The 25,797-nt window shown below is 44.1% G+C and overlaps 2 protein-coding genes across 31 annotated transcripts in view; one reads left to right on the top strand and one right to left on the bottom strand.

The window, feature by feature from the left end:
• The window catches only part of Ncor1 (nuclear receptor corepressor 1), a 155,133-nt gene extending 151,641 nt beyond the window's left edge, over positions 1–3,492 (bottom strand). For 16 of the 20 annotated variants that reach the window (XR_008222298.1, XM_052757108.1, XM_052757112.1 and 13 more), the window contains exon 1: positions 3,090–3,199. The gene's annotated coding sequence lies outside the window, so the exon portion shown is untranslated. Of the gene's footprint in view, positions 1–3,089; positions 3,200–3,392 lie in introns of those variants that run through there. The other 4 variants (XM_052757122.1, XM_052757129.1, XM_052757123.1 and 1 more) reach the window with 2 other exon arrangements.
• A 103-nt stretch (positions 3,493–3,595) lies between these two features.
• Pigl (phosphatidylinositol glycan anchor biosynthesis class L) overlaps positions 3,596–25,797 on the top strand; it is a 69,804-nt gene continuing 47,602 nt past the window's right edge. For 6 of the 11 annotated variants that reach the window (XR_008222299.1, XM_052757134.1, XM_052757135.1 and 3 more), the window contains exons 1-2: positions 3,601–4,703; positions 19,008–19,107. Coding sequence is in view for 7 of the 11 variants with exons in the window: in XM_052757134.1 (XP_052613094.1) it covers positions 4,214–4,703; positions 19,008–19,107 (590 nt within the window). In the remaining 4 variants the exon portion in view is untranslated. Of the gene's footprint in view, positions 4,704–4,966; positions 5,499–14,728; positions 14,837–19,007; positions 19,108–25,797 lie in introns of those variants that run through there. The other 5 variants (XR_008222302.1, XR_008222300.1, XR_008222301.1 and 2 more) reach the window with 3 other exon arrangements.

The raw sequence follows: 25,797 nt of genomic DNA, 5'->3' as shown, positions 1-25,797 counted from the left end.
AAAGAATTCATCATTTCACAAAAACAAGTAAATAAATGCATAAGTAAATCTTAAATGCTTTTTAAAAGAAAAAAAATGGAATGATCTAAATGTGCCTGGCCCTGGAACAAACTCCTATTGAATTAAATTCAAAAAAACAAGTTAACTTCCAGCATTTCATTTTGTCTTTATTTTGAGGAAAATCCAGGATTTTTAGCTCACTATATATTTATTCAGGTTTTTTTTTATGTGTATGAGTGCCTACATGTATATATGTGCACCAATGTGTACCTGGTGCTCTTGGAGGCCAAGAGGACATTAGGTCCCCTAGAACTGGAGTTACAGATAGCTGTGTGCTGTATGGGTGCTGGGAACCAAACCTGGGCCTCCTACAAACACAAAAAGCACTCTTAACCACCGTCTCAACTCCAGTCCCAAGTTTACTTTATTTTTTTGAATACAAGATATCCACTTAAAAGTATGAATTATCAGCCAGGCGGTGGTAGCTCATGCCTTTAATCCCAGCATCATGAGGCAGAGGCAGGAGGATCTCTGTGAGTTTGAGGCCAGCCTGGTCTACAGAGCAAGTTCCAAGACAGCAAGAGCTACACACAGAGAAATCCCGTCTCTGTGAAAAACAACAACAAAGTACATATTATCTACTCCTCCTCTTTTTGCTCCTCTTCCTTCTTCTCTGAGACAGTCTCTCTATTTAGACCTTTTCTGACCTGGAACTCACTATGTAGAACAATCTGGCCTCAAACTCACAGAGATCTCCAGTTAGTGTTAAGATTACCACGCCAGGCAATATATTCTTTTTTCAAATTCATGGGAGAGAATCATAGCTATGTAAGTATATTAGCAACAAGTATATTTTGCTGTTATAATTCGAATACATTTTTTCTAACTACATAAGAGATTTGCAGATAAGCCATTACTATCTCACAGAAACACAATCATTTTCATCTGTTTAAAGTAATTTTATAACTTTTTTTTTTTTTTGAAACAGGGTCATGAATATTCCAGGTTGGCCTCAAACTCAAGATACTGTTGTTGACAAGCTTGAACTTGTAATCTTCCTGCCTCCAACTCCTGAGTGGGCATGTGTCTGTTTTTATGTGGTGCTGGGGAATCAAACCTGGGGCTACAAGCTTGTTAGCTGAGCTCTATACCAACTGGGCTGCAGTCCCTGTCCAATTTCATAACTACTAACTCACAACAACCAAACCTGTGAGGTTAGAAGTTTTTCTAACATAGATGAGGAAACTGAAGCACGGAAATGTTGAACATGTTCTAAATGCCAGTTAATGGCAGGGAGAATCATGATTCTTAGCATTACAGCTTCTCAAGAGGAGTATTACAACATATGGCAAGTCTTTTCTAAAAGATAAAGTGTTTTGGTATGGCTAGGAATCACTTTCTAGATATGCATAAACAAACACACACAGACATACACACTTTGATTTTCATTAACAGGTGCACGTGAGACAAAGCAACTGGAAGCTATAAATATTAAACTAAACTGCCACTGGACTCTAATAGAATAAGAAAATAAGATTTCTCTCTAGTGAATTAGCTTTATTTCTTCTGTAATTCTTACCCCTATCTAAATAAGTCAGAGACCGAGCCCAGGCAAATAAGAACTGGCTCATCCAATAAATTTATGAGAGGATATATTAAAACATTTCCCGCACGCCTTTAATTCCAGCACCCGGGAGGCAGAGCCAGGTGGATCTCAGTGAGTTCGAGGTCAGCCTGGTCTACAGAGCGAGATCCAGAACCGGCGCCAAAACTACACAGAGAAACCCTGTCTCGAAAAAACCAAAACCAAAACCAAAAAAAAAAAATTTCCCCAAAATATTACAAATTAAACAGTACGCCAGGTATGGTGGTGCAAGCATGCAATTCCTGCACCAGTTACACGGGGAGCTCCAGGCCAGTAAGCCCTACAGACTTAAATGGTCTCAAAGCAAACTAAATTAATTAATTTAAAACATCAGCTCTCCGTTTATCCACCAGATATTCCACGTGAATCAGAATCATCAGCAACTATTCATCAAGATCCCCTTGAACAAATGAATGACTATGTGTCGGCATTTTTAAATCCCAGGCCTGTCTGCTCTTTGCACACAGCCACTTTCAGTCTCCCAGCATTCTCTCGCCAGGGTGCACACAAGGAATGTAAATTTCAAATGTAACAGGATACAATTAGGGTAGCAAATCTGATGCAGGTGAATATACTAGTCCCAAAGATTAAAATTGCCCATAACGCTACTCTCCAATGTTAACTCTGTTGAACAGGCACTGTGGTATACAACCTGGCAAAGACTTGCCGTAAATATCCTTTATCCCCATCCACTCCTTTTCATACATGACTATTCCTGATCTACACTAATTCTAAGAACATAGTGTCCTTTCCGTTAAGGTTGCCTTCTCAATTCGTTTCTCAAATCCCGGTCGTCGTTGTCCTCCCCCCCACCCGCCTCAAAAAAAAGGGGTGCACTCTCCCACTTGGCACAAGAAAACACCAATAACAAACGGCAGGAGGCAGAGGGTGCTGCTCGGCATCCGCACCACTACCAACCAACCCTTCGCCATTATACCTCAAGTGGGCCAGTTAGAAAGGTGAACTAGTTTGCTCTTCACACACTTGTCCATCGCTGTCACCCTCCTTAACCCCTTCCACACTCGCCAGACAGCCACTAACTCTCCCCGGGAGTGGGCCCAGGCGGGTCACCTGCGCCGGCCCCACCCGGAGCCCTCCATCCCCGCACGGCCTCCGCCAGCCCGGCAGGCACCGCACGCCCCTTCCCCACAGGGCAGAGACCTCCGGCCGACGTCCGCCCGCCTAAGGCCATTCTTCCTCCGAACTCCAGAAGCCTCCACTCGCCTAGCCTCCACTGCCCGCCGCGCCCGACTCGCCCCTGGGTGGCCCGAGAGCGAAGGAAACGGGCGGCTCGGACGCGTCCCAAACCCGGTGCGGTTCCCGACGCCCCCCCCCCCCGGCCCGGCCGGGAAGCCGCCTCCGGCACCGGCGCCCTAGGAGCCCTCCGATGCTCCGGGGCGAGCAGGGCCCCGAGGCCGGGGCTGCAGGCACCGGGCCTACTCACCGGGAGCTGGCGGAGCGTGGGAGCCGGCGCGCCCCCACGGCCCGGCGAGCGGGGCGCGGCCCCGGCGCGCGGCCCTCCGCCCGGCCCTGGCTCGGCGCGGCGAGCTGGACGCTGCTCACTCCGGCCGCCGCCGCCGCAGCTTCGCCACCTTAGCCGCCATCTTGCCTCAACCCCTCTCCCTCCCCCTCCCCCCCCCCCCCCGTCAGGCCCGGCGGCCGCGCTGAGGCGGCTCCGACGCGGGCTCCTCCTCCTTCCGGAGGGTTGCGGAGACGACTCCCTCCCCGGGCGGAGCGCCGTTCTTACCTCGGCCTCGCTTCCTGGGCCGTGGGTGCCGCGCCGGGGCCTTTCGAGTTGTCGTGGCTCCCACGCCGACCCGCTCCCGCGGCACCGCCTCGGGCCCGACGCGCCGCGGCAGCCGCCATCGCGCAGCCGGCCCGGAGCGCCATCGCGGAGCCGGCCGCTCCCGCGCACCTGGGGCCTTCCCCCCCCGCCCCCCGCCTCGGGCGTGGGAAAAGGACCCGGCGACCCCCGGCGGTTCGTGCGCCCGAGAGAGACCCCCGAGCCCACGCGGCTGGGAGGCTCGTTAAGGTCACACCGAGTCTTCACCGGGATGGCGGGTCAGGCCTCCGCCGCCGCCGCGTAGCTTCCTTAATCGCCACCTCTTAAGAGCATGTGAGGGCCTCCCGACCGCACTCTCTCCGCCTCACCCGTCTAGTGAAATGACGTTTCCTCATAGCCGCTTACTTGGCCTCTCGCAAAGCCGCCATCTGAGGGAAAAAAAAAAAAAAAAAAAAAAGTGTGACCCGCTTCGGAAAACTTTTATCCGGATAACGGGCTGTTTATACGAAGACTTGGGTCCTAAGGAGTGGGTTAGAGAACGAGCTGAAGCGAAAAGGGAACTCTCCCGACCGAAAGTTTATTTTCAAAGGCGTCCGTGTTAGCCGGCGTGCTGTGACACGCCTGAAATCCCCGCTCAGGAGGCCGAGGAACGAGAAGCATTGCCAATTCGGGACCAGCATGGTCTGCATAGCGAGTTCAGGGGCGCCCAGGGGCACACACAGCGAGACACGATCTCAAAGTAACTTTGAAACGCTCCCTTTTAAGCACACTGAACGGTAAGAAAGATGCTGGGTCGCACAGAGTTCGGTTTAACCCTCCCCTACACTGGAGCAGGTACAGGATTTTGCCATGGCTATATCAAAGATGAGACGGCGCAGTGTGGGGGGGTTAGTTTCCACGTTAGACCCCGAGTCTCGCCGTTCTCGGGCCACGGAGCGCTCAACCGCGGAACGCAGTTTCAGCGGGTTCAGTTTTCCCGCAGGAGCCCGAGTCCACCCCCAGCCTTCCTTACTGCGCAGGCGCGCTGCCACCTACCCGGCATGGAAGTGGTGGGTCTCGTGTGTGTGGCGGTGGCTGTCCTGACCTGGGGCTTCCTCCGGGTTCGGGACTTGGCGGAACGAATGAGGTCTCCGGAGCAGGCGGGCCTGCCGGGAGCCGGAAGCCGGGCCCTTCTGGTGATCGCGCACCCGGACGACGAAGCCATGTTCTTTGCGCCCACGGTGCTAGGCTTGGCCCGCCTGGAGCAGCGGGTGTTCTTGCTCTGCTTCTCCACAGGTAGGAGTCGGGTTAGGGAACTAACCGATCTCAGTTACTTCCTCCCGAAAGGTTTTCTGTCCTAATGAATACGTGAATAACACCGAAGGTCCTTTCTCTGTGCTCGTCACAGGCTGGGGACAGATAAGTTGTGGAACCCCGAGCGAATTCCACCCTTCCCCAGCCAAATTGAGGAGTAGAAAAGTAGTTGCCCATGGTTGGTTCCATTCAGTACCTCCATGTTCCTTTGGGAACTGCGACTGTTATTGTTTGGTTTTTTTAAGACAGTCTCACTGCAGCCTAGCTTCCCCAGGACTGGGATTACAGATGTGAGCCGATGGATGTGCCTGACCTTTTATCCTGAGGAACCATCTATTTACAGAAGGATCAAATATAATCGTGTCCCAAACAATCTGAGCTGTTTGGTGTCTGCCCAACCCACCACGTTTCTTTCCTAATAATAGCATAAGATGTTCCTGCTGCTTTGAAATCCATTGTGCGCTACAAAGACGAATGAGTATGTCAGAATGGAAGAGTTACTTCGGTTGAAGAGATAGAAACCACTTAATGTTACAGTTCATCTCCACCCAGTTTTCATTAAGAGGACTCTTCAAGGGTTGGGGGTTTTAGCTTCTATCCTCAGCTCCAAAAAGAAAAGAGGACTCTTCAAAAATAAAATTTGCATTATGATACAAAAAAATGACATCTAAATATGATGATGGCTGCACAACTTAAAACTTAAACTGTATACATACAGTGGGTGAACTCTATGATATATCAAATTATACCCCAATAAAGTTGATTTTCAAAATTGTCTGTGACCTCTCTTCCCATGTGGCTGTGTGTCATTCCAGTTCTTCATTTTTATTAATATTTTTTCATCTCTTCATTTTTAAATAAGACTTTTCACAGAGATCGCATTTTACACATCCTTTCCCCTTAGCACCACTTTTTATTTATGCTAGACCTTATTCTAGATGACTCTCATCAGGACTGATTTATGAAATTGGCTAAACTTAGGAGAGTTGTTGTTTTTTAAACAGTTAATGCAGGTTTATTAAGGAAAAATGAGAAAGAACTCCTGATACCCTCTATTACTTTTTAAGATTTATTTTATGTGTATGGGTGTTTTGCCTATATACATGTATGTGCACCGCATGCATGCCTGGTGCCCTCAAAGACCAGAAGAGAGTGTCGGTTTCCCTGGAACTGAAGTTATAGTCAGTTGTGAACTACTGAGTGCTGGGAACTGAATTCCAGTCCTCTGAAAGAGCATGGAGTGCTCTAAACCACTTAGACATCTCTCCTGCCCCCTGTCTTATTTATGTTTTATACTAGTTATTAGAATTAAATTATATACAAATTTGTTTCAAGATTTGCATCAAAACCTGTATTTGCAAGATGGTATGGGTGCAGTATGTCCTTTAATATTAACATTTAATATTTTCTCTATTATTTTCAATAGGACATAAAAATTGAGGACCACAAATCAATCTGTCTTTTTTTTTTTTTTTTTTTTTTTTCAGTTCTTAGGTTTGAGCTCAAGGTCTCAAACATTCTAGACATCCAGTCTCCCAAAATCTTTCTAATAAAAGATGTAAGCACAGCCTTGGTGCAGTGGGAAGGGGCTTGGACCTGCCTAGGCTCACTGTGCTGGGCTCTGCTGACTCCCCATGGGAGACCTCGATTTGGGGGATGTAGGAATGCGGGGTGGCTTGGGAGAGAGGGATGGGGGTGGGAGGAGGGGGGATCTGTGGATAGTATGTGGAGTGAGTAGAAATTTTCTTAATAAAGAAAAATGAAGGAAAAAAGATGGAAAAAAAAGAAAGAAAGATGTAAGCATTCACTTAGCACTTAGTACTTCTTGTTGGTGGTAGTTTTTCGAGACAGGGTTTTTCTGTGTAGCCCTGGCTGCCCTGAAACTCCCTCTGTAGACCAGGCTGATCTCAAACTCACAGAGATCCACCTGCCTCTGCCTCCTGAGTGCTGAGATTAAAGGCCTGCACCACCTACCAGCTAGCAATTAGTACTTCTATTGATGTCCTTAATTATTTCCTCTGAATCCAGCTTGCCATTTTAAATTGGTCACTGTTGCAGTAAAGAGCAAGAAAGTAGTGATGTCTAATATAGTATAGTGAAAACTGTAGCAGTAGAGGAAGCACAGTGTACAGGAAGTCGAGAAGAACATTAATTCTCTTTTCAGACTGTTTCCTTAGGCTCCAAATAGGATTCCTTTTGATCTGGGCTTTCAAAAAAGACTATATAGGAAGCAGGGCTGATCCTTCTAGGCCATACAAAATAAGTTGATTACATCTTGCACCTGTGCAAATATCCCAACTACATCCTCAGTTCAAGGAGAAGGGAGAAGCAAGAAAGAGTTTCATTTTGGTGGTGGTGACTCAGTTAACTGTCCTCCGCCATCCTATAAGACAACACTATTATTTCTGTTTTACAAACAGGCATTCAATCACCAAGACTTTAACATGAAGGAGCTAAGGCCCTGTGCCTCCACACTGCTCTAAACCATTACACCCAGGCTGCCCAGTTGCTTTGTGTGCCATGTGAGTTGATAAAATAATCTGATTTCTAGAAACATTCATTCATCAAACTATTTTTAGTCTATTATTTATTTATATTATAAATAATTAATTATGCCGGAGAGAGGAGCCTGCACGCCATGGCTCACAGATGGTCATCAGAAGACAACCTACAGGAGTCGGTTCCCTTCTTCCACTCTACAGGAGCCTGGCATTGAACTCAGGCCATCAGGCTTGGCAGCAAGTGCCTTTACCCACTGAGCTATCTGTGTGGCCCCAAGCCCTTATTTTTAAAAAGGGGTGCTGGAGAGATGGCTCAGCAGTTAAGAGGGGTTACTCTTGTGGAGGACCTGAGTTTGATTCCCAGCTTATGAAGGCCTATTTCTCCAGCTCCAAAGGATTCAACACCTCCTCTAGCCTCTACATGGACCTGAACTCACATATACATATCACCCCATGGCACACATATAAACATAATGAAAACTAAAATTAAAGCTGGGCATGGTGGCTCACACCTTTAATCCCAGCGCTTGGGAGGCAGAGACTGGCAATTGAGTTCCAGGCCAACCTGTTTTACAAAGTGAATTCTAGGACAGCCAGGGCTACACAGAAAGAAAGAGAGAGAAAGAGAGAGAGAAAGAAAGGAAAGAGAAAAAGAAACAAAGAAGAAAGAAAATAAGAACTTAAAGTAAAAGGTGTGGGTACTACATCTTTAATGTCAGCATTTGGGAAGCAGAGTAAGTGGATTTCTGAGTTCAGGGCCAGCCTGGTTTACATAGAGCTTTCCAGGACTACATAGAAAGACCCTGTCTCAAAAAATAAATAAATAATAATGATAATCTGTCTGTTTTAGGCAATTCATTCTAATGGCTGTATGGAAATGGTTTATAGAAAGGACTGGAGGGCCGAAGAGATGGCTCAGTGGTTAAGAGCACTGACTGCTCTCCCAGAGGACAAGTCACAGCTATCTGTAACTTCAGTTCCAGGGGGTCTGACACCCTCACACAGACATACATGCAGGCAAAAAGACCAGTGCACATGAATTAAAATTAAATTATTAAAAAAAAAAGAAAAGACTGGAATCATGAAAGCCAACATTTCCCTCCGGATTGTGTAGATTGTGCATATGGAATTCTATACGTGTGTGTGTGTGTGTGTGTGTGTGTGTGTGTGTGTGTGTACATGTTCTCCATTCTCTTCTTAGAGTCAGTCTGAGATCCCACTCATTTTTTGTTTTGTTTTGAAAAAAAAAAGTTTTATTTGTACACTTGTTTTGTCTGTGTATATACCTGTGTGCCACTGTGTGTGGTTCCCATGGAGTCCGGAAGGGGCATTTAGATCACCTGGAACTAGAGTTACAGATGATTGTGAGCCTCCATGTGAGTGTTGGGAACTAAACCCAGATCCTATGGAAGAGCATTAAGTGTTCTTAACAGGCTGAGTCATCTCTCCAGCCCTGACGTCTCTGTTTCAAGTACTGTAACTTCTAAAAATACATTATTTTTTGTTTGTGGTGGGGGTATGCAATACCATGCCATGTGTGCGAAGGTCAGAGGACAGCCTTGTGGAGGGATTCTCTCCTTCCACTTTTACATGGACTCCAGGGTTCCAGCAGGCCATTAGGCTCAGGGGCTTACTGCTAAGCCATCTCACTAGCCAAATGACTGAAACTTTTATAGCACTGTTACCCAATATGATCAAACCTCTGATTGCTGTTCAGGGTGTGCTTGCTTGTTTTAACCTTTTCTTCTTCTAAATAAATACACTTTAGAATGAGGTTGGTCGTATTCAAGAAAAAAAGTTTCCTGGCGTTTTCCCCCACTGGAATTTCACTGACTTAGTGTCAGAAGAGGACATATTTACAACATAGAGTCTTTCTGACTATCATTTTATGATGTCTCATTTATGTTGGCCTTCTTTCATATCTGTTAAGAGTCTTGTTTGGTTCTGGTTTCTGTGCTGGGCTGGAGCCCAGGGCGTTGAGCATGCTAAGCATGGATTCTACCACTGACCTACACCCCAGTCATTTAGGATTGCAATGTTATCCAGGCCAACCTCAAACTTGTGATTGCTCTGCTTGGCCTCCTGAGTGGCTGGGACTGTAGGCACATACCACTGTATCTGGCTGCTAATGGTGTTACATTTAGGTCTTAAACATACATATTGAGATGGTGTTTATGCAGTTCTGTCCTTCGATCTGTTTCTCCTGCCTAGAGTTTCCTGTTGTTAATGTTATCATCTCTGTTATGCTCTCATACTTGATACCTTCATTTATTCTTTTACTCAATTAAATAGACCTCCTAATAACTCCCAATTTCAGTGGTTGTATGTCTGAGCCTGTTCTTTGTTCTTACAACTTATCCAGGGTTTCTACATGTGCTTTTTATGATTTTTTTTATATGTATGTGTACATGTGTCTTAGAACCATGTTTGTGGTAACAGATTAATAGTTCACTTTTTTCTTTTTCTTTTTTTCTTTTGGTTTTTCGAAGCAGAGTTTCTCTGTGTAACAGCTCTGGCTTTCCTGGAACTCGCTCTGTAGACCAGGCTGGCCTCAAACTCACAGAGATCCACCTGCCTCTGTGCTAGGATCAAAGGCATGTGTCACCACCTCCCTGCTTGGTTCACTTTTTCTAATATTTACTTAGTATGTGTGGGTGGGTGATGTATGTGTAAGTAGTGTGTGCACATGTGTGTGCTGATATGCACATGCAGAGGCCAGAGAAGGACATCGAGTATTCTGTTTTATAACTCTTGAGACAAGTTCTCTCACTGAACCTAGAGGTAGGCTGCCTCCACCCCTCCACAGCACTCGGATTGCAGGCAGAGTGGCCCTGTGAATTTCGTATGTGGGTGGTAGGAATTCAAACCCGGGTCCTTGTGCTTGAGCAGCAAGCACTCTTATCCACTGAGCCATCTCCCCAGCCCCTGCTGATCTAAAGCCATTGCCTGCCTCTACTCACTCCAAATTTTAGCTTGATTTTTTTTTTCCAGGCCAGAGAAGTAGTGTAAGTTGAGGGTCCAACCCCAAGTGTCTCATGTACAGACATAACACAGTATCTCTAGTCCATGATAATGAAAACCTCAGTTGAGAGCCTCCAAACTGGGAATTGCAGTCACCTTAAGATTTTCTTCTTGCCAGGTGGTGGTGGCACACACCTTTAATCCCAGCACTTGGGAGGCAGAGCCAGGTGGATCTCTGTGAGTTCGAGGCCAGGAAAGGCACAAAGCTACACAGGGAAACCCTGTCTCGAAAAACCAAAAAAAAAAAAAAAAAGATTTTCTTCTTCTTGCATGTCTGGGTGCTAGGGACTCAGCTAGCAATTTCAATTAGAACATCCATATGTGATGTATACAAAAGACTTTCTGCTTCGTTACACCCCAGTGGCTGAGTTCCCAGGCAGGTGTCCTGAGAGAGATCTAAAGATAGCCATGCTGTCTTTCATGACCAGCTTTAGAAATCCTGCAGTATCACTTCTGTTACATTTTCCTTGTGGAAGTAGCCACACGTCCCGTCTAGGTCCAAGGAGAGAAGTAGATGCCATCTGCTGATAGGAAGCATCAAGCTCCTAGGAATTCATGCGGGCTAGAGATGTTGATTCACTCACACCAAGGAAAGTTGAGTGGGAGTTGAAGAAATCTGGGGGTGGGGTGGGGTGGAGGGTAATGTTTTCCTTCTGCCTTCTACTCAAACCAAGTCTGAGCACCTCAGTCTAGGGTGGACTTTTGGGTTGGTTTTCTCATCCACTGAAGGTGTGGGCTTCTGAAGGTCCTTCCTTTGGATAGACGTCCCCTCATTTGCTGTGCAGCTCTAAACCTGCCTTCAGAGCAAGGCTGTGCGGATGCTGTTTAAGTGCCCTGGGTCTGTTATGTAATCCCCCGGGATCCATGCTATTTTTTGTTTCCTCCGTCCTTCAGATATAGCCCTTACTTTCCTGCTACGTCAGTCTTATATTCCCAAACGTGTTTGCCATTTATCTCACGTGGTCAGATATGCTCAGAGAGTTTCATCAGACATCTGATTCACCATATTTCCTAAAATAAAGCTTACTGGGTTATTTTAAATAATTCCTTTTTAGTCACGAACAAGTCTTCACAGTATTCCTTCTTGAGAAACATTTGAATTCAGCCTCAAAGAGGGACGGTCTAAGCCGAAATGTTATGGCACATACCTGTAATCCAAGGACTACATAGGTAGAGGCAGAGGGGTCAGGAGTTCAAGGTTATCCTCATACATAGTGATAAGACCAGCTTGGGTTATGTAAGATCTTGTCTTTTTTTTTTTTAATTTATTTAACTTTTATTTTATGAGCATTGGTGTGAAGGTGTCAGATCTCCTGGAACTGGAGTTACAGACAGTTGTGAGCTGCCGTGTGGGTGCTGAGAATTGAACCCAGGTCCTCTGGAAGAGTAGCCAGTGCTCTTAACCGCTGAGCCATCTCTCCAGCCCTCAAGACCTTGTCTTTAAGGAGTGAGGGAGGGAGAGAAAGTGACAGTTTAACCTGTTCTTCTAACCCAGTGCATTTGAAGTTTCTTTTAAAAAAAAAAAATCTTAAGTATTGATTGTATTATAATGAAGAATGGAATAAATTGGGCATGGAAGGATGGCTTACGAAGTAAGTGCATTTGCTGCTCTTGCAGAGGATCCAGGTTCAATTCCCAGCACCCACATGGCAGCCCACAACTATCTGTAACTCCAGTTCTAGGGGATCAGACATCCTCACACCAATGCACATAAAATAAAATTAAACAACTTTTTTTTTAATGTGAGCTGGAAAAACTTGAGAATGTGATTCCAGAGGCTAGGGAGATGGCCAGTTGTGGGTAAGCACAAGAGCCTGAGTTCAGATCCCCAGCAGCCACATAGAAGCTGGGCACACATCTATATACTCAGCACTGGGGTGATGGCTGGGAGCAAGGAAGTTAGATCCCTAGAGCTCTTTGGCCGGCCAGACTCACCCACAGGGAGCTCCGGGTTCAGTGAGAAACCCCAGTTCAAAAAAGAAGATAAGGTGGAGAGTGATAAAAACTCAACATCAACCTCTGGCCTCCTCCGTACGTTACACCCCACTTGTAATATTTAACAATATTTACTGATGTCTATATACATAGATTTTTTTTCTTTTGAGTTTAAGCTATGTTCCCTGACTTCTCCTGGGGAGATATAAATATTGACCCCAGACCAACAGACCAAAGAAATGATTCTTTCCAAGTCTAGGTGATGAACCAGTGAGTTCACTGAAGTTACTTATAAAAGCATAGACGACTCAAAGGCAAATGCATCACCAAAAAGTCCTATCCCAGAAATGGTGACCGCTTTCAGCCTTCTGCCTCCTGTGTGCTGGGGGCTAAAGAGGGACACCTGGGCATAGGACCATGCGCAGCTAGGAATAGGAAGACATGGCAGCTAGAATCTCAAGTGATAGTCTCCTGACACTCCCTGCCTTCTGCAGGGAATGTTAAGTTACTTTACCTCAGACCTAATAATCATTATTGTTTTGCTTATTTTGTTGCCATGACTGGATGTAGCTCACTACCTCCACTCTATAGTCTACAGAAAGATGTATCAGGCCCAAAAGGAAATATCTTTATTACAACAAGCTGATATGGTTTCCATATGATTGTAACAACCAAAGAGCACTGTAGGCGGACTGCTCTGTCCTGCCAGCCAGTTCCCAAATAACCACACAGAGACTTATCATTAATTATAAATGCTCGGCCAATAGCTCAGGCTTGTTACTAACTAGCTCTTACAACTTAAATTAACCCATATTTCTTATCTATCCTCTGCCATGTGGCAGTACCTTCTTTCGGCATGACATGTTTATCTTCCTTCTTTTTGTGTCTCCTCACAACCCTGAGACTCCTCACCTTCTTCTTCCCAGCATTTTCTTAGTCTAGTTCTCCTGCCTAACCTTATCCTGCCTAGCTATAAGCCAATCAGTTTCTTTATTAAACCAACCACAATGACATATATTCACACAGTATAAAGGAATATTCTACAGGGTACAAAATCTACCCAATAACTAACAGAAAGACATGCCCCTTCATAAACACTTGTGCTGATGAGTTGACCACTAGATTATTTATTAGAATTCAAGACTTTTTTATGTGTATGAATAAGTTTTCCTACATGTATGTAAGTGTTCCACATACATGCCTGCTGCCTGCAGAGGTCAGAAGAGGGCATCAAATCCCCTGGCACTGGAGTTATAGGCAGTTATAAAGTGCCATATGGGTGCTGGAAACTGGACCCAGGTAATCTACAAGAGTAGTAAGTGCTCTTAACCACTGAGCCATCTCTCCAGCTCCTTACTAGAACTTTATACATTAAAAATATATTGCCGGGCGGTGGTGGCGCACGCCTTTAATCCCAGCACTCGGGAGGCAGAGCCAGGCGGATCTCTGTGAGTTCGAGGCCAGCCTGGACTACCAAGTGAGTTCCAGGAAAGGCGCAAAGCTACACAGAGAAACCCTGTCTCGAAAAACCAAAAAAAAAATATATATATATATATGTTTACTTACCTTTTCCTTATAACTATAATTACTTTAGACATTATATGCCAGATAATCCTATATGCAACCCCTATTTTTTTTAACATTTGTTTTGTGTTCATTTGTGTGTGCGTGGGTGTGTTTGGTGTGTGTGTGTGTGTGTGTGTGTGTGTGCCAAAATACTTGTGGAGGTCAGGGGACAACTTGCAAAAGTCAGTTCTCTCCTATGGAGAACCTATGATCAAACTCAAGTCGTCAGACTACAGTAGCCGCCCTTACCCAATAAGCTGTCTCACTGGCCCCACAGCCCTATATTAAAGCTACACTGTGTATACATGCTTGTAAAAGTGCTGTTGTGAAGCCAGGTACATGCTGGTAATCCCAGCAGTTGGGAAGTAGAAGCAGGACCAGGAGATCAAGGACATCCTTGGCTGCATAGCTAGTTCAACAGCCTGGGCTACATGAGACCTTATCTCAGAAAGACAAACAGACAAAGAAGAGGGAGGAAGGGAGGAAGGGAAAATGTTAGTCTTAGCTGGACTTGGTGATACATACCTATAGTTCCAGCTGCTTGGAAAACTGAAGCACGAGGGGTCACTTGAGGTCAGAAGTTAGGGCAGTCTGGGCAGCATAGGAACACCCATCTCAGAATTTCTGGGCTGGTAAGATGACTCAGCTGGCGAAGGCACCAGTCGCCAAGCCGGACAGCCCGAGTTTAGAGCCCCAAGATCCAAATGGTGGAAGAAGAGGACCAGCTCCCAAAAGTTGTCCTCTAACGTCTACTTATATGCTGTGGCATGCATGCATGCACACATGCACACACACGCACACACACACACACACACACGCGCGCACACACACACACACACACACGCACACACACACGCACACACACACACACACACACACACACACACACACACACACACGAATAAACGTAAGTTTATAAAGGAAATAGTGCTGTCTTGCTGGTTATTTACTTAGTTGGAGTGTTTTGTTGTTTCGTTTTTACAGTACTGGAGACTGAGCCTAGTGTCTCTGTACTGAGCTGCATCCCCTGCTGAATTAGATTTGGGGAAGTAGTTTTGTTTCGTGTCTGTGTGGTAGGTGAGTACCTGTTTGTTTTTGTGTTGATACAAGGTCTCATATAACCCAGGCTGGCCTCAAACCGACCTGTCTGTGTGGTAGGTGTGTGCCCGTTTGTTTTTGTGTTGATACAAGGTCTCATGTAAGCCAGGCTGGCCTCAAACCCACAATATAGTTGAAGATGGCCCTAAGCTTCTGATCCTTCTGATCCTTCCCCAGGTCCGGGGAAGGAGGGAGGGGGAGTAAGAAGGTGGGGAAGTGGAGGGGGGGCCAGCCCCAGGACATGCTGGCTAGCTAAGCACTCCAACTGAGCCAGATCCCCAACCCCTGAACTAGATTTATAAGTGTAAAACTGGATGATTTGATTACACTGTAGAAAGCTATAAAAGAAATGCCAATGCGGTGTTGAAGAAGAGATCATTTCAGAGATCAAAGGAAGTTCCACAGTGACGAGCATTACCTGTGAGCCATGTAAAGATTCAGGTGTAGGAAAAAGAGACAGCAGCACTACTCTGATAACTCTGCTACAAGTGTCGAATGGCTGTGCCCAACAGAACATCAGGAACCTTGAAGAGGTCGGTGTTGGAAACACTTTTTATAACTTCACTTCAGTGAGCAGACATTGTTCTCCTTCCATCTAGACACATATGCCAGTTATCATGAGAAAAGGTCCTTCAGCCTGCTCGGCTTTGTTAATGGCCACCTGTAAGTTACAGGTCAGAGAAATGAACAAAATTAGTATTTCTGTGAATAAAATACAAATATAGTCCAACCTTTGGGAATGGGGGAAAGCCACAGCACTTACAAGTATGGCAGATTGGCTAGTGATAATGTTATAGATGGCAGTGCTTGCTGATCTTAGCTGAGTGGATGTGTGCTTGGTGCTTCCTGATCTTAGCTGAGTGGATGTGTACTCAGTGTCTCCTTTTAGGGGCTGGAGAGATGACTCAATGGTTAAGAGCACTTGCTTCTCTTCCAGAGGACCTGAGTTGTACTCTGGACCCATGTCTGGTGGCTCAAAACCATGTAACTCCAGCTCCGACACCCTCTTCTGGCCTCTCAGGCATTGAAGAAACCCACACACACACATACACATTTTAAAAAATTTATAATAGTTCTACCAGGGGCTGGAGAGATGGCTCAGAGGCTAAGAATACTAACTATTCTTCCAGAGGTCCTGAGTTCAATTCCCAGCACCTATATGGTGGCTCACAACCATCTGTAATGAGATCTGGCTCCCTCTTCTGGCCTGCAGGGATACATACAAACAGAACACTGTATACGTAATAAATAAATAAATCTTTAAAAAAAATAGTTCTACAAATTTAAAGGCACAATTTATACTTTTATAATAACTCATAAGACTTTTTTAAATTTTTATCAAATGTATTTAGTGCATGTATGTATGCGTATGGGCCTGTGCGTGCCATGTGGAGGTTAACAGACTATTCTCTCCTTCCACCGTGAGTCTTGATGTTCAAACTCAGGTCATCTGGCTGGGCATCAAGCCCCTTTTCCTGCTGAGCCAGCCACATCACCAGTCCCCTGGAAGAGTTTTATTGAGTGAAACTCTGGTTTCTGTTTTCACGGTTTCTTTCATTCATGTCATAAACATTTATGACATAAAACTCACGATTTTGAACATGCTTAAATGTTCAATTCAGCAGTAGCAAGTACCTTCACAAGGTTTTGTAACTATCACCTCTATTTCATCATTCCAAAGAGAAACTCTGTAACCCATTGAGCAATAACTCCCCATTCCTTCCTTCCTCTAGCCTCTGTGACTGCAATTCTACTTCCTGTTTCCCTGGGTTTGCCTGCTTAGGTGCCTTAGATAAATAGAATCATGCAGTCATTATTATTTTATACACAGCTTATATTACCTCAATATTTTTTAAAGTTCATCAATATTGTAGCATGATTCAGAACATTGTTATGTTTGTATCAGGATCTGACCATGTAGCCCAGGGTGGCCTCAAATGCAGTATGTGGCTCAGGAGCCTCAAATTCACAATCCCCCTGTCTTAGCTCCCAGAACACTGGAATTATGGCCTAGGCCACCATGCCCATCTACTTTATTCCTATTTGCTGGGTGAGGCAGGAGTTATAGTACTGGGGATTGAACCCAGGCCCTCACACATGCTAGGCAAGTGCTCAACCACTGAGCTGTATCCCACCCAGCTCCACTTCATTTGTTTCCATGGCTGAGTAATGTTTTTGCTCTGTGTAGGTATCATTTTTTTTTTTAATTAATTCCTCTGTTGATGCTGCTTACTTAGATTTTTATATTCTGGCTGTTGTGAATAATGACTCTATCAACATTAATGTACAAGTATCTATTGGCATAACTGTTTCTAATTCTTTAAAGTATGTTCTTGTGAATGTAACTGTTGAGTCACATTGTGATACAGTGTTTAAATTTCTGAATAGGCTAGGCATGGTGGTTCCTGACTTTAGTCCCAACAGAAGCAGGTGGACCCAGCTTGGTCTTCATAGCAAGTTCTAGGCCAGTCAAGACTACATAATGAGACCTTGTCTCATAAACAAAAAAAGTAACTAAATAAATTTCTGAATAATTGACACACTTTTTGTACTGGCTGGTTTTATGTCAACTTGACACAAGCTGCAGGAATCAGAGAGGAAGGAGCCAAAATTGAGAAAATGCCTCCATAAGATCCAGCTGTAAGGCATTTTCTTAATTAGTGATTAATGGCGGAGGGCCCAGATCACTGTGGGTGGTGCCATCCCTGGGCTAGTGGTTCTGGATTCTATTAAAAAAAAAAAAAAAAAAAAAAACAGACTGAGGAAGCCATGAGAAGCAAGCCGGTAAGCAGCACCCCTCCATATCTTCCTTCTGTATCAGCTCCTGTCTCCAGATTCCTGCCCTGTGTGAGTTCCTGTCCTGACTTCCTTGCATGATGAACGGTGATGTGGAAGTGTGAGCCAAATAAACCCTTTCCTCCCCCAGTTGCTTTTTGGTCATGGTGTTTCTTTGCAGCAGTAGAAACCCCGAGACACTTTTCTGTAGCAGTTGTCCCGTTCTGTGTTCCCTCCAGCAATGTCCTATAGTCCCAGCTTTTACTTCTTCCTCATCAACACTTACAGTTTTACAGTTTGGAAAATAGCCCATCCTAGTTGGTATTAAGTGATACTCTTGATATTTTCTTAATAACTAGTGGCGATAAGTGTCTTTTCACGTGCTTGTTGGCCATTTATTATTTTTTTGGAAAATTTCTAATTAAGTCTTTTGCTTCTTTTTTAAATTCTAGTTATTTTCTTTCTTTCTTTTACTTTCTTTTCTTTTTAGCTAAGGCTGACCTGATACCCGTTATATAGTCCTCAGCTTCCCAAGTGCTGGAAGGCCAAGAATGAGTAATCATTCTTGCTCTATTTGACCTGTCAATCACTTCACTATTTCCGTTAGTCCTCCAATAGTATATGTGAAAGTCTTTATTGAGTTCTTATTGTCTTAAGTATGGATTGTAGTTCAGTTATTCTGGGTACACCTGTGTCGACAGGACTGTATCCCCTCATTCTGTGATGGTAGAAACTTGGACCTTTTCTCTTCAAAATACATTTTTTTTTTTTTTTTTTGGTTTTTCGAGACAGGGTTTCTCTGTGTAGCTTTGCGCCTTTCCTGGAACTCACTTGGTAGCCCTCGAACTCACAGAGATCCGCCTAGCTCTGCCTCCCGAGTGCTGGGATTAAAGGCGTGTGCCACCACCGCCCGGCTTCAAAATACATTTTAAAATGAATTGATCATGATAAATTTTAGGCCAGCCAGGACTACACATCAATGTCCTGTCTCAAACAAAGCTGGTAAAGGGAAGAGAAAGCAAACCCTGCTTAATTGAGTGCTTTAATGTATACTAAGTAACCTTCCAAGAAACCTGGTGAATTAGTCATTATCTGCATGCTACAAGTCAGAGAGCTGAAAACAGTTGCATGTGTGGTTTGTTTAACTTCCCTGATCATGCATACATAAATAGAAACATCAGCATTGTAAATGGTGGTGCTACCGTGTGTGTGTTCTGCTAGTCATCTGCGACCAGGACTACCTTCACATTAAATGTTCTATTTTCTTCAACTTCTTATCATGGTCATGGCTTTTTCAGACAGTTTAAATCACCTAGGGAACAAGATAGGATAAGAATGAGTGAGCCGACAGGCCTCTGCTGTTAAAGTACCGTTGTATCTGTTTCCTCAGGAAATTACTACAATCAAGGAGAGATTCGAAGGAAAGAACTTTTGCAGAGCTGTGATGTTTTGGGGATTCCACCCCCAAATGTAACGATTATCGACAACAGGTAATTTGTCCTTTCATAATGGAGAAATCAGTTGGCAATAAATATGTATTGGTACACTGAAGAGACACAGACCTAATGTGAGTGTAAATCCTTATTTCAGAAGTCTGCTTTACTTTTGTTGTTGTTTGGGTTGGGTTGGTTTTTCAGACAGGGTCACAATGAAGCTGGGGTGATAGTTATGTGCTGCTTGGATCAAACCCAGGAGTTTGCACATGCGGAGTGCTTCACCAGCCCAGCTCCATCTCCAGCCTCCTGTACCTCCTCGTAAGTTTTCTGTCCCAGGCCTGGAAGCAGCAGTTTCTCCAAGGCTTGGTTGTTCTTAGCAGGGAAAATGTGTAGAGACTCTTAGCTGCACAGTGTTAGCATTCATTTCCAAAGTGTCATTATTTCTCAGTGTTACCTGACCTCGGGAATGGACAGAACTAGGACATCTATCTTTTAAAGAGATGGAAGAATCAGGAATTTATACCGATGATTACAATAAAAAGTATTTCAGGGTTTTTACTTAAAAATCCTTCATTTTTTTTTTTTTTTTTTTTTTTTTTTTTGGTTTTTCGAGACAGGGTTTCTCTGTGTAGCTTTGCGCCTTTCCTGGAACTCACTTGGTAGCCCAGGCTGGCCTCGAACTCACAGAGATCCGCCTGGCTCTGCCTCCCGAGTGCTGGGATTAAAGGCGTGCGCCACCACCGCCCGGCAAAATCCTTCATTTTTACAACTGAATTTTTCTTATCCTATACTGACCATCTTGTTTTCCAACAACATAAACATAATTACTCATTTTCTTTTTTTTTTTTTTTTTTTTTGTTTTTTGTTTTGTTTTGTTTTTGTTTTTCGAGACAGGGTTTCTCTGTGTAGTTTTGCGCCTTTCCTGGAACTCACTCTGTAGTCCAGGCTGGCCTTGAACTCACAGAGATCCGCCTGCCTCTGCCTCCCGAGTGCTGGGATTAAAGGCGTGCGCCGCCACCACCGCCCGGCTTCATTTTCTTTTTTAATATTGTTAAGAAGTTGCCAGGTCAAATGGATGGAACTAGAAAATATCATCCTGAGTGAGGTAACCCAGACTCAGGACAATCATGGTATGTACCCACTCATAAGTGGATACTAGATATAAAGCAAAGAACAATCAGACTGCAACCCACAGATCCAGGGAGGCTACCTAGCAGGGGGGACCCTAGGAATACTGTGGCTTATTGTAGATGTAACCAACCATACAATTAAAATCACATTTCAGTACAAATAAAATACCACCATAGCTTATAATAAGTTTTGGTTTTGCCCAATCACTGGGCATGCTTTAGTGAAACATTTCACTGTTAGGATAAGAATTTGTATCTTATCAAGCTGAAAGGATATGCTGGCTGTATTTTTAGGAGGGGAGGCTAAGCTTTTTAGATTATAGATTAGCCTATAGAAAAATATCTGCTGTAAATCAAACAGTGAAGGGGAAGATGAATAGGAATCTCACTTACACAACTTGAGTAAAGCATAGCTCTCTGAACAGATGAAGATAGGTTTCTTCTGTATCACAGAATCTAATCAATATTTATATGTATAATTCAGCTATTATGTGGCTTAAAGGGGCTTATTGGGAAATGTTACCATTTTTACTATTTTCTACAGAGAAAATATTTTCCAGTTTCAAATAACTCTGGACTTTGGAATTATAGCCTGTTTTTATGTTCAAAAAAAAAAAAACATTTAAGTGGAAAATGCTGAAGGACCACTGAACTCAATGTTGTATTTACATATCTGTATCTGTATAAAATAATGATTATAAATGTTTGTTTAAAAAGGTGAAGTGCAAATGTGAATTTAACAAGAAGTTATAGCTTTTCAACACTGTACACAAACTCCTTTGTTACAAATAAATATTTATGCTTCTTAAAAAAAAAAAAAAAAAAAAAAAAGAAGTTGCCAGGTGATGGTGGCTCATGCCTTTAATCCCAGCACTTGGGAAGCAGAGGCAGGCAAACCTCTGTGAGCCTGAGGCCAGCCTGGTCTACAGAGTAAGTTCCAGGACAACCAGGGCTACACAGAGAAACCCTGTCTCGAAAAACAAAACAAAAAAAAAATTGAATTAAAAAATAAAAATAAGTGCTGGGCAACAGTGGCGCACGCCTTTAATCCCAGCACTCAGGAGGCAGAGGCACGTGGATCTCTGTGAGTTCAAGGCCCGCCTGGGATACAAAGTGAGTTCCAGGAAAGACGCAAAGCTACACAGAGAAACCCTGTCTCGAAACACCCCCCCCAAAAAAAAAAACCAAAAAATTAAATACCTTATATTTTTCTATGTGAATATATTTGTTGTCGCTTGCTTATTTAATTTTACAAAATCAGAGAATGGGTTTGTGAGTACCACAAAATCTGAGACTTAAAAACTTGCACTGGAGAGATGGCTCAGTGGTTAAGAGTACTGACTGCTCTTCCAGCAGACCTGGGTTCAATTCCCAGCACCCACATGGCAGCTCACAACTATCTGTAATTCCAGTTCCAGGGGACCTGATGCCTATGGCAAAACACCAATACATTTGGAATACATTTTAAAATAAAAAACAAACAAAAAAAACTTGTCCTGTACCAGTTAGTTTTGTGAATTTCACTGTTTGGATGCTTAAAAGATCTCTCATCGGTGTGCTCACATACTGGGGTTTGTGCTTGGGGTTTATTTATTTTTGAGGTGAGGTCTTTCTGTGTAGCCCTTGGCTGTCTTAGAACTCACTCTGTAGACCATGCTGGCTTTGAAATCACAGAGATCCACCTGCCTCTGCCTCCCGAGTGCAGGAATTAAAGGTGTGTGCTTCTGTGCCCAGTTCCTAAGTAGTAGTTTTTCAAATGTTTCTTAAAATATTTTGCCTCTAGGAAGGCTGAGGTAGGAATAGTGCCATGAGTTCAAGGCCAGCCTAGACCTGACTGGGCAGCCTGAGTTTAATCCCCAAGACCCATGTGGTGGAAATAGGGAACTGATTCCTGTATGTCATTCTGTGACACAAACATACACAAAGATAAATATGAATTTTTAAAAATTTACACTGTGTTTATATATAATGTGTACACACATAAACATATATGTGTTTAATATTTGCTCTGCTGGTTTTTAATTACATTTATTTATTTAGGGTGTGTGTGCGCGCGCGCGTGTTAGTGCGTCAGAGGACAATTTGTGGGAATCCGATCTCTCCTTCCATCGTGTGGGTTCTAAGGATGGAACTCAGATGTCATCAGGTTCGGTGGCAAGTGTCATCACCCTCTGAGCCCAGGGGTCTCACTGGCCCTGCTCTGCCATTTGTAGAGAACAGAAGTGGTAGATGAAGGAATTGTATCTCACTTTTTCCCCATGCTCACTGGCCAGGAGCTCACCCTGTTTAGCGGTGAGTGGGTGACTTTACAAACACAGCCGACTTCATATTTTGGAACATACAGAGGAGGAGGACGTGACTCACTTGTCTAAGAAGTCCTCCCTCTTGTAAAGATTCTAGATATACACTTCGCCAAGGAGCAGGAAGACCTGCCAAGTAAAGAGCTCTCCGGTCCCTACACCAGGACGGGACCCATCATCTTTATCACTTGTTTATCTTTCTTTTCTACATCTTCTCAACAAACTTGATCTCAATTTGTTTGGGGTTAGGGTGGGGACAGCTTGTTTCTTGATCGTAGAAGATTAGAACATGAATATTATTGGCTGAGGAAAGGGTGTGACCGCTCTGGACACAGGAGTGAAATAGAGTACAAATGAGTGTTTGGTCAGCTGAGACTGTTGTAGATAGTTTCAATAGGAGGATCTCTCCTACACAAAGTTATCCAGAAACAAAATGAGTCCAGGATAGCTCAGCAGCAGCATCAAAAACTCTTCAGTGGTTGTGAAGATTTTACCATAAAGATAGCATAATTAGGCCAGGTGAGGTGGCGCATGCCTTTAATCCCAGCACTCTTGAGGCAGAGGCAGAAAGATCTATCTCTGAGTTCAAGGCTAACCTAGACTACAGAGCAAATTCCAGGACAGCCAAGGCTACACAGAGAAACCCCATCTTGAAAAAAAACCCATCTTGAAAAAACAAAACAAAACAACCATAATTAACTGGGCATGGTGGTACACACCTATAATACCAGCTGAGCAAGGAGAATCATGAGCTTAAAGCCAGCCTAGGCAAGATCTACCATAATTTATTTAATATTTTCCTGCTATTTAGATTTTTCTAATGATTTGCAATTTTGAGATGTATTAGTAAATCTTTAAACCATTAGAAGATTACCCAATAATAAACTGGTAGGTCAAAGAATATGACTTGCAATTTTTTTTTTCATTTAGTTGCTTTGAGAGCTTTTTTTACTGTGCTGGAGACCAAACCTGAGCCTTGTGCTGCTCAGCAAATGCTGCCTCCTTGGCTCCTCCCTAGCCTGGCAGCTTTCTCCATCCAGGAGTGAAAGCATTCTTGCTGTTTCTGTAGAGGAATCTTAGTTTTTGTTATTGTTGTGAATAAGGCTTTTATTGGTCTGTTCTTTAACTTTTTAAATTACATTCACTATGTATGCTATGTACACATGTATGATATACATTCATGCTATCGTGTGTGTGTGTGTGTGTGTGTGTGTGTGTGTGTGTGTGTGTGTGTGTGACATGCATGCCATGATACTCAAGTGGAGATCAGAAGACACATTGCGGAAGTCAGTTCTCTCCATCCACCACGTGCCTCCCAGGGATCAAACTCAGATCACCAGGCCAGAATAGCTCTTTTGGAAAATTGGTACATTTTTATTTTGCGTGCTTATGTGTTATAGTGTGAATGGATTGCGTTCTCATGTGTTGGGGCACACATATATGTGTGCATGTTCATCTGTGTACATATGTATATAGAGGCCTGAGGTGGACATCATGTGCTAGAATTAGGACAAACCACCACACCCAGCTGGCATGTGTGTGGGTTCTAGGCCCTGAACTCTAGTCCCCACTCCTACCTGGCAAGCGCTGTATCCACTATCTATCTCCCCAGCCCCAGAACAGCCCTTTACGTCCATATTTCTACTGCCCATCCTTTCAAAATAATCTACGTTTTTTTAGCTGGGCGGTGGTGGTGCACGCCTTTAATCCCAGCACTCAGGAGGCAGAGGCAGGTGGATCTCTGCGAGTTCAAGGCCCACCTGGGCTACAGAGTGAGTTCCAGGATAGGCGCAAAGCTACACAGAGAAACCCTGTCTCGAGAAACCAAAAAAAAAAAAAAAAAAAAATCTACATTTTTTTTCTAGCTGCCCTAATTTGCTTTCTATTGCTGTGATTAAACACACACACACACACACACACACACACACACAAGCAACTTAAGGAGAAAAGGGTTCATTTAAGTCAGGAGTAGTGCCTGCCCAGGAGTGGCACCGCCCACAGTTGCTGGACCCTCCCACATTAAATCATTAAGAAAATGCCCCACTGATATGCCCACAGGCCTCTGATGGCGGCATTTTCTCCATTGGGGTTCTCTTCCCAGATGACCCTAGTTGACAGGAAAACAGTAACTAACTAGTACACTAGCAAAGATCATCCAGCTGTTACCTGTTATCTTGTCCAATGCTCCAAAGCCACTTCCACATTTTTAGTTATTATTTCAGGATATCAAAATCTGTTTTATTCTGCCTGGGCTGCCCTAACATAACACCACAGACAGATGGCTTAAACAACAGAAATGTCTTTCCCCCAGTAAAGGGGGCTAGTTTCTGGTGAAGGTCTTCTTTACAGATGGCCACCTTCACACTGTGCCTTCACACACGGAGCAGGCACGTCCGGTCTCCAGTGTTGTAAGACTAGGACCTCACCCTTGTGACCTCACTTTACCTTATTTACCTAAGAGCCATGTCCAAATACAGTCACTCTGGGGGAGTGCTTGAACTCAGTATGAGTTGAGAGAAAGTGCAGTGTAGTCCATAGACATGTGCAAGCCTCTCAGCTTCTCATTCCCTCAGACTCTAGATCTAGCAACATAGCAAATGAAAGGGGGAAGAGAGAAGCTTCCTTCAGAGAGGGCCTGTAAGCTGTGATGGTAATAAGCAGATACAAAGCCCTTACTATGGAGCCAAGAAATATACTCAGTCCATGATCTTGCTTAATCCTGAAGGTGAGCCAGTTATTTTCCATTTTACAGATAAAAATTTGAGAGGGTCAAGCTGAGTCACTTGCTCAGGGTCACGCAGCCACCAGACTGAAGAACTGGCATTGGCACCGAGGCCATCTGGCTGCAGAGTACACGCTTGAACCAGTGTATTTCTGGGCTGCTCTGTAGTCTCAGAGTACAGAGTACATACTCCTGGCTCCATACTTGCAAAGGCCACATCACTTCATCTGTAGGCTAACTCTGAGACAGCTTTCATCATCTTTGTTTTGGTGCACACAGAGAAACGAGAACTCAGCAAAAGTAAGAGTCTGGCGTTTTAAGAAATTTAAGAAATGGCAATTCTTGGAATAAAAAAAAAAAGGAAAGAAGAAAGAAATGGCAATGCTAGGTAGGGCTCAAAGAGAGGGAGATGAAATAGATCCTGACTTTCTAGAAGTAGGTCACTGCTTTGTTAGTGTGTTTGAAAGACCATCCTAGGTTTAGGGTGCTTGTGTGTGGTCAGCTGTTTGTTCTTGTGGCTCTGAGCTTCAGTGCTTGACTTCAGGGATACGTTTAGCCAGAAGGACACACCCAAATAAACCCTTTGTGGGCA

Source organism: Peromyscus californicus, unplaced genomic scaffold (genome assembly GCF_007827085.1).
Source record: "Peromyscus californicus insignis strain IS unplaced genomic scaffold, ASM782708v3 Scaffold_3__1_contigs__length_106647218, whole genome shotgun sequence".
Taxonomy (NCBI): domain Eukaryota; kingdom Metazoa; phylum Chordata; class Mammalia; order Rodentia; family Cricetidae; genus Peromyscus; species Peromyscus californicus.
This window is presented reverse-complemented; position numbering and strand designations above follow the sequence as displayed.